Source organism: Plasmodium falciparum (genome assembly GCF_000002765.6).
Source record: "Plasmodium falciparum 3D7 genome assembly, chromosome: 12".
Taxonomy (NCBI): Eukaryota; Apicomplexa; class Aconoidasida; order Haemosporida; family Plasmodiidae; genus Plasmodium; species Plasmodium falciparum.
The window spans coordinates 98,978-107,500 of record NC_037284.1 but is presented as its reverse complement, the minus strand read 5'-3'; the positions used below and the strand labels follow the sequence as shown (position 1 = coordinate 107,500).

Sequence of the window (8,523 nt, the reverse complement as noted above, 5' to 3'; positions counted from 1 at the left end):
TCATGAGGCTTTATATAAATATTATGTCTTAAAAAAAAATAATGCTTTTAAAAGTAACTTTGGAGGTGTAAGAATAGATTTTAAGAAATTATTAGAAGAGTCATGTAAAGATAATAAATGTTCCTATGAAGAATTAATTAAAAAAGAAATATTAACTAAATGAATATAATAAATAAAAAATGAATATATAATTTTGGTTCCAAAGATTATTTTAAGGATAAAATGAAAAAAAAAATAATATAAAAATTTTAAATGTATATATATATATATATATATATATATATATATATATTGAGATGATTTCTTTTTAGTTATTTAAATACTTTTACCAGAATTATTTTTAATAATATGCCGTATTTATAAAGTGAAAAAAAAAAAAAAATATATATATATATAGGAAACTTTTATAATGATTTTTTTTTTTTTTTTTTTTTAAATATTTTAACCATGTTTTGTTATTTGTTGTATTTATAAAATTTTGCTATTTATTCCTTATTATGAATGCATAATTTCTTTTTTTTTTTTATTTTAATTTTGTTGTATAATATATATTTAGATTTAATATATATATATATTTTTTCATTCCTATTCCTTTTTTTACACCTTTTTTTTTAAAATGTATATTTTTAATTTTATGAAATAATATAATATATTTTTATACTGATTTAATAAGTAGCAATTTGTTTTTTAATTTTTTTTTTTTTTTTTTTTTTTTTTTTTTTTTTTTCTGTTATAATATATTATACTTTGACAATTTTGCAACTTGATGATTTATTTTACTTATTGTTTAGTATTAATTTTTAAAAGGAACTATTAAATAATTTATTTATAAAAATAAGTATTTTTATGAATTATCAATAATAATATTTTTGAGATGTTTTAAAAAATAAATACGCTTGAATGAATATATATAGATATATTGAATTAATGTTATAAATGTGGAAATATTAAATGGTAAATAAATAAATAAATATATATATATATATATATGTAATGTGACTACCTTTATCATTCAGTTATATAATACACACATATATTGACATTATGATAAATAGATAAGGAATATAAAAGAATGAAATTTTATAAAAGTCATGAAATTTTGTTAAAAATATATAGTATTATATATATATATGGTTTATTTTTTTTTATATTTGCAATATTATGGATATAAAAAGGCAGCTTGTTAAGAAGCCTGATAGGGGGAGTTTCTTACTTGATCATAATAATGAATGTACGTCAATAAAACAGAAATATTTAAAGTGTTTAAAGGAAAATAACAATGACCATATTTGTTGTCGAGATCATTCTAAAGAATATTTCATATGTCGCATGGATAATAATTTATTGGAAAGGCAAAGCTTAAATGATTTAGGTTTTATTGAACATGAAGAAAAAAATGAAAGCCGAATAAAAAATTTTAAAGATGTATATAGTTACAATATATATAATGAAAACATGGAACGTATATCAAGAAATATGCATGATAATATTAAAAGTAATAATTTATTGTTGAATGAGAATAATATGTTATCAAAATTAAATAAGAATGACCATATAAAATTTGTGGATATAAATGAAAAAAATGATAGGAATGATTTTATTCTCTTAGATATTAATAATAAGGAAAATACAAATAAAAAGATAAATACAGACGATTTAAAAAATTCAGAAATTAACGATGAAAAAAAAATAGCTATAAGAAGAAAAGAGGCTGAGGGTTATTTAGCTGGAAAGGAATATATAAAGACCTTGTTGGAAAAAAAGCAAAAGAAGACATTTTTTTTTTTAAATGAAATATTTAAAAGTAATAATGTTTGAAGAGGGGGAAAATTAGTGAAATATATATATATATATATGTAAGACAACATTTTTCAGATATACATAATATGTAATAATTTAAAATGAAAAATAAATTTATTATTTTTATTTCATATATTATATATGTTTTAATACTCAAAAGAGAAAAGACATAAGGATACATTTTTTTAATATATAAATTATTATATGTAACAGAAATATATATATGTTAATAAGTATACATGTATCTTCAAAATAATGTTTTATAATATCAAAATGAATGCAAAATATTTGAATTTTAAAATAATTATAGGAAAATTCATATATATGCATATATACGTTAAATATTTGAATATATATATATTTATTTATTTATTTATTTAAATTTTTTTTTTTTTTTTACTAGCCATAATTTAATGTCTTTATATTTATAACAATATGGAGAAAAAAAAAATATATATTTAAATCTTCATAAACAGTTGAATTACATATTGCATTCAAATTGAAAAACATATTTTGCGCAAATTTGAAAAAAAACTGTGAATATATATATATTTAATATATAAACGATTTATCATGTCTTTTCTTTTGTTTTCATTTTTTTTATTTTTTATAATTCTCTATATATTTGCTTTTTTTTATGAAAGGACAAAACAGATGTTGTAAAATTAAATTTTTTTTTTTTTTTTTTTTTTTTTTTTGTGGATTATTACATGTATTGCAAATGTAAATTTGTTTATAAAAAAAAATGTTTGTATTCATATATATGTTATGTGTATTTTATAAATCATGTTAATGTATGCTATAAATAAATAAATAAATAAATATATATATATATATATATAATATGTATGAATATAGACAAATATATGAACTTTATTTTATTTTATTTTGTTATGCATTTCAATAATATTAAATGAGATGATAAATAATATATATTTTTTTTGAATGGAACATTTGTGATAGAATATACTACGTTATAGAAATTGTATGTATTAAATGATAATATATATATATTATATTTTTTTTTTTATTTTATTTTATTTTTTTCTTTGTGTCTTTATGTTGTATATTAATGTAACGTTTTTTTCTGAACAAAATGGATGTTATTGAGAATGATATTTTTTACAGGGATTCACAAAGGAATGCAGTATTATTTTTTATATTTTCTTTATTTTGTAATTTTATAAAAATAATATTATTTGTATTTAATATATGGGTGTTTTGTTTTTCTACATTAGTAACAATATTATTTATGTTTTTTGGATATTTTGGAGTTATTTCTGATAAGCCTTTGAATATTCATGTTTCTATATATATAAGTACAATATATGTGGATATAATATTAAATATGTTAATTACAATTTTCAGTTTTTATAAAGTATATTTGATATCAGTAAATAAAATTACTTTTTTTGAAGATAATATAGTGAATCGTTATTTTTTTTATTGTTTAACATCAGTAAATATATTTTTCTGTTTCATTTCGACAGTATTAAATATTTTTTGTATATATTACACAGAACGATTTAAGACATTTTTAAGATTATCTTCAAAGGATGATGAAAAAAATAAAATATCTTTTCGTTTGAATAGCTTGAGATATCCCCAAGGAAATAGTATGAATGAATATACAAATGAAAAGAAAAAAAAAAAAAAGAAAAAAGGAGAAAATGTAATGGACGGAAATTTTGAAATGAATAGTGCAGATGAGAAGAATAATTATATGAGTAATGAAACCAAATATAATAGTAGGAATTTTATATATGATTTTGATCATAGAAATCAGGACAATAATGAAAAGGTTAATTATTTAAATAATGGAGATAAAAATATAGTATGAAAAAAGAAAAGAAAAAGCCTTTTTTAAATTAAAAATAAAAACAGTTTTTAAGAATATTAGTGGAAACTAGCTAGACGTAATAATATGTTATTTTAAGACAAAATGAATAAACAATTTTTTTTTCCTTTTTTTATTTGGATTATATATATATAATATATATATATAGTAATAAATAAAAAAAGAAAAAAAAAAAAAAAAGATAAAATATAATATAATATAATAAATATATAATAATATAATGACTTTGTATTATTGATATGACCCATATGTAATATTAAAATGTATATATATCCTTATTTTGGAGAGAAAAACAAAAAGAAATATTATATAATTTTTGTGTGGTTATAAATTTTTCATAATATATATATATATATATATATGTTGATGTTTTATTTAATATATTACATTTACATTAATTTATTTTTTTTTGAAGTATTGTATTTAATTTTTATATGTTCATCTAATTATTTGCGTATTTTTTATTCTTATAAAGAAACAAAAACTTTTTCATTAAAAAATTAAATTTGTTTAAATAAAAAAAATATAATTATATAAAATAATGGAAATATATAGACAATTAATAATATTTTGTTATGTGTGCATTGATTATGGTATTATAATATTTATATATTAGACACGTGATTTAAAAAGAAATATATATATATATATATATATATATATATCATATTATAATTTTTTTGGTATTATAAACATGGTGTTCTCATTTAACATATGGATATACTTATAATTTTTTTCTCATGAGACAATATATTTTATGTATCCGCGAAGTAATATGTTATATATTATAAATATATATAATATATAAAATATATATTTTCCCTTTATATTTCCCTACTTTTGTGTCCTTTTTTGTTATGCATAAATATAAGAAAAAAATAGAGTATTATAATTTTAATATTGTTTTTGTTTGAGATAAATAAAATACTTATAGGCTTTATTATATAAAGAATAATTTGATTATATTTCAAAATAAAAATATATTTAATCTTGTGTTATTTTCAATAAAATATTAATTTTATAGTTTCTGTTTATTTGTTTTCTTTTCTTTTTTTTTTTTTTTAAGTATGAAATTTATTTAAATAAAGGAAGTTAATTTTACTTTTTTTTTTTTTTTTGTTTGTTTTTTTTTTTTTTTTTTGTTGCTTTTTTTTTGTTTTTTTTTTTAATTTAATTTAATTTTATTTATTTATTTATTTTTTTTTTTTTGTGTTTCTTATGGTTTGCATTTACTTGTTTTGTTTTTTATTATTCCATTTGTTTGTTGTTAATACTCGTATGAGGATATTGTGTAATTTGTTGATAGTTATTTGTGAGTATATGTTCCCTTTTTACTCTTTTATATTGTTTAAATTTGTTAAGATGTTATCTTTATTGTTACCGTCAATATTATCGTGTGAGAAGAAATACCAGGTGTATAAGAATAATGGATATAAATTTGAGACCGTGTTAGATTTCATGACATCAGATAGTGAAATTCATTTGATAAGATCTATAGAAAGTGATGAGATATATATATCTAAGGTATATGATATATATGGTATAAATGAAGATGATTTGAATAAATATATGAATGAATTATATATAATGAATAAGTTAAGAAATTGTGAGAATATTGTAAATATAATAGATTATATTAAAGAAAATGATACATTATCTTTTATTCTTGAGTTTTGTAATCAAGGAGATTTACATTCAGATATCTTAAGAAAGAAATTAAATAATGAAATATATACAGAAAGTGAAATATTTAATATATTACATCAAATATTAAATGGTTTAAATATAATTCATCAGAATGGTATAATACATGGAGATTTAAAAAGTACTAATATATTTATTAAAGATAATAAAATAAAGATTGGTGATTTCGGTATATCATCAGAACAAAGTTCAAATAATAATTTAGGAACATTAAATTGTTTAAGTTATGAATCAATTAAATTTAAGAAAACAAATAAATTAAGTGATTTATTTCAAGTTGGATGTATTTTATATGAACTTGCCACTTTGTCATCACCCTTTTGTGCTACAAATATCAATGATATGATATCTCTTTTTGAGGATAAAAATTATAAAAGCTATATTATCAAAAATATATCTTCTATATATTCACAAAAATTAGTAAATGTTATTTCTAAACTATTGTCTTTAAATACATTAGAAAGATTGGAAGTAATTACTAATTATAACTTAGAAACGACACAACACGTACATTTAGAAAATGCAAATAAAATAATATCATGTATAACGGTTCAATAAATATAAAAAAAATATAAATAAAATAGTAAAATGAAATGAAGCAGTAATGGAAAAAAAAATAGAAAAAAAAAAAAAAGAATAGGAGTCGAAATATTATTAATTTGATACCTGAAAGGTAATAGGGAATTATATATTAAAGGTTTTAAAATGATACTATGAGGAATATCACATTAGTGATAAGATATATTTCAAATAAATAAATATATATATATATATATATATATATATTATGGTGAAGATCAATAAGATTATTCGACATATGAATAAATTAGAAATATTATTTTAAAGAAAAGGATAATAATTTTAAAAACTTAAAAGACATCAAAATAGATAATGAATATACAAATTATAGCATAAACAAATGAATAAAATAATACAAAACCATATAAATCGAACCAAAAAGAAATATTAAAAAAATAAAAAATAAAAAATAAAAATAAAAAAAAAAATAAAAATAAATATAAACAAAGAAAAAGCAAATATCATAATAAAGTTATAGAACAAATCATTTTTTTTCTTTTTTACTTTAGGAATATATATAATGAATGCGCATTTGATTTTTATATAAAGAAATGTTTTGTTTTGTTTGTTTATTTTGTGTGTGTGTTTTTTTTTTTTTTTTTTTTTTTTTATTTTTTTTTTTTTTTTTTTTTTTTTAATTTTTTTTTTTTTTTTGATGTGTTTTTAAAAATGCTAAAAAAAAAAAAAATATATATGCATATATATATTATATATATATATAAGAGTATAATAATAAAAGAATATTTCTTTAAATTAATATATATACATATATATATATATATTAATTTTATGATTTTTAAATAATTACCCTTTGAAAGTAAAATGAAAAAAAAAATTTAGATACAAAATATATTCTTTTAATATTATGAATACAAATAATTTGTTAAAAATTTTTAAATGTGTTGATTTTAATATATATATATATATATATATGAATGTATGAATTATGTTTAATTATTTTGTTACTGTTTTGGTGTACAAAAAAAAAAAATATATATAAAATAAAAAATATGTACATATATATATATATATATATATATATTTATTTATTTATTTATTTATACAAATCGTTTCTTATGTTCTAGGTGTTAACTTTTTGATGAGGATATTTCCTTTTGCTTTTCCATTAAGAGTGCTTCCATTTTAATTTTGACGTCCTTTTCTTTCCTTTGTTTGATTTTTTTCATTTGTTTTTCTATAGAAGATACATATTCGTTTAGATATTCTTCTTTCAGTATTTGTAGGTTTTTTAAGATATTATTAAAACCTTCATTTGTTTTAGAAGATACTCCCACTGTTTTTATTCCTTCATAGAATTCATTAATCATAAGGGCACATGATCTACTGAAGCTAGCCATATAACTTTCATCGTTTAAAACATCATCATTAAAGGTATCATAGTTTGTCATCCATTCAATACATTTATCATGTTTTATAATATCTGTTTTATTGAAACATGCTAAGAATGGTAATCTTGATTTGTATAGAACACTACATGCATATAACATATTTGACATGAAGGTAATTGGTCTTTCACATCTTACGGTATCAATAATATAATTAATAACAACTGGAAAGCTGACTGATAAGGTTTCTAAAATAATATTTCCACTAGCTGACCAATTAAAAACTTCAATTTGTCCTGGTGTATCGACAATAATATAATGTAATTTACTTTTCCGTTTTTCTAATATTTCAATAACCTTATCAAATCTGGTTGCAAATAAATTTAAGCAAGTCATTATGGCACCATTTGGTCCAAGTTTATATTCTTTCATTATTTCATGATATTTTATACTATCTCGTATATCTATATTTAAAGGATATTGTACATATTTAACAGCTGGATCAAGATTCATTGTATATACTTTTTTTTTTTGTTCTACTTTTAAATAATTATATAATGAACCAACATATGTCGTTTTTCCACTTCCAGCCATACCAATTACTATAATAACAGTTGGAAGGTCCTTATAATAATTTTTTAGATTTCCACAAGTTTTTGAATTATTATTTTGAATTATATCTTCATTTGATATAATGACATTTTTCTTTTCATTTGATGTATCATTTAAATTATTATGTATGGACATATCTGTATCATCTAAAATGTTGTTTTGTTTATTATCACCATAAGATGAAATCTTATTAATATTATTGTCATAATGTTTATCTTTTGGAGGATTTTCCTTTTCAATATTATTACTACTATTATTTATATTTACATTTACATCATTATCACTATAAGTATTTAAATCTGAGACCTCTCTTTTTTCATTACTACTTTCACAATTAATCTTTACATTACTATTATCATCATTTATCTTAGTTGTGTCATCGTTTTTATTAGTTACATCATAATTTTCTTTTATTAAAACATTATGATTTTCTTTATTTATAATATTATTATTTGGATATTCCTTTATATTTTTTTCTTCTTCTTCTTCTTCTTCGTTATTATTATTATTATTATTCAATATTTTATAATTTTTAATTTTGTTCATTATTTCTTCATCTTTTTTTCTGTCACTATTATTTGTTTTTTCGATTTTGTTAACCTTATCATTAATTGTTTCTTCCAT

The 8,523-nt window shown here is 18.0% G+C and overlaps 5 protein-coding genes across 5 annotated transcripts in view; 4 read left to right on the top strand and 1 right to left on the bottom strand.

Annotated features, from left to right (window-relative positions):
- The window catches only part of PF3D7_1201900 (uncharacterized protein), a gene marked incomplete at both ends in the record, with an annotated part of 865 nt that extends 702 nt beyond the window's left edge, over positions 1 to 163 (top strand). Inside the window, one exon of the mRNA XM_001350392.1 lies at positions 1 to 163. This exon is cut by the window's left edge and continues 422 nt beyond it. Coding sequence (XP_001350428.1) covers positions 1 to 163 — 163 coding nt within the window.
- Positions 164 to 1,161: 998 nt separating this feature from the next.
- PF3D7_1201800 (cytochrome c oxidase assembly protein COX19, putative) lies at positions 1,162 to 1,818 on the top strand (the record flags this gene model as incomplete). The annotated part of the gene is made up of 1 exon (XM_001350391.1): positions 1,162 to 1,818. The coding sequence occupies one exon, from the start codon at positions 1,162 to 1,164 to the stop codon at positions 1,816 to 1,818; it is 657 nt and encodes a 218-aa protein (XP_001350427.1).
- Positions 1,819 to 2,896: 1,078 nt separating this feature from the next.
- Positions 2,897 to 3,640, top strand: PF3D7_1201700 (conserved Plasmodium membrane protein, unknown function; the record flags this gene model as incomplete). The annotated part of the gene is made up of 1 exon (XM_001350390.2): positions 2,897 to 3,640. The coding sequence occupies one exon, from the start codon at positions 2,897 to 2,899 to the stop codon at positions 3,638 to 3,640; it is 744 nt and encodes a 247-aa protein (XP_001350426.2).
- Positions 3,641 to 4,876: 1,236 nt separating this feature from the next.
- PF3D7_1201600 (NIMA related kinase 3) lies at positions 4,877 to 5,920 on the top strand (the record flags this gene model as incomplete). The annotated part of the gene is made up of 1 exon (XM_001350389.1): positions 4,877 to 5,920. The coding sequence occupies one exon, from the start codon at positions 4,877 to 4,879 to the stop codon at positions 5,918 to 5,920; it is 1,044 nt and encodes a 347-aa protein (XP_001350425.1).
- A 1,109-nt stretch (positions 5,921 to 7,029) lies between these two features.
- On the bottom strand, positions 7,030 to 8,523 carry PF3D7_1201500 (GPN-loop GTPase, putative; the record flags this gene model as incomplete). The annotated part of the gene is made up of 1 exon (XM_001350388.1): positions 7,030 to 8,523. One exon carries the CDS (start codon positions 8,521 to 8,523, stop codon positions 7,030 to 7,032), a length of 1,494 nt encoding a protein of 497 aa, XP_001350424.1.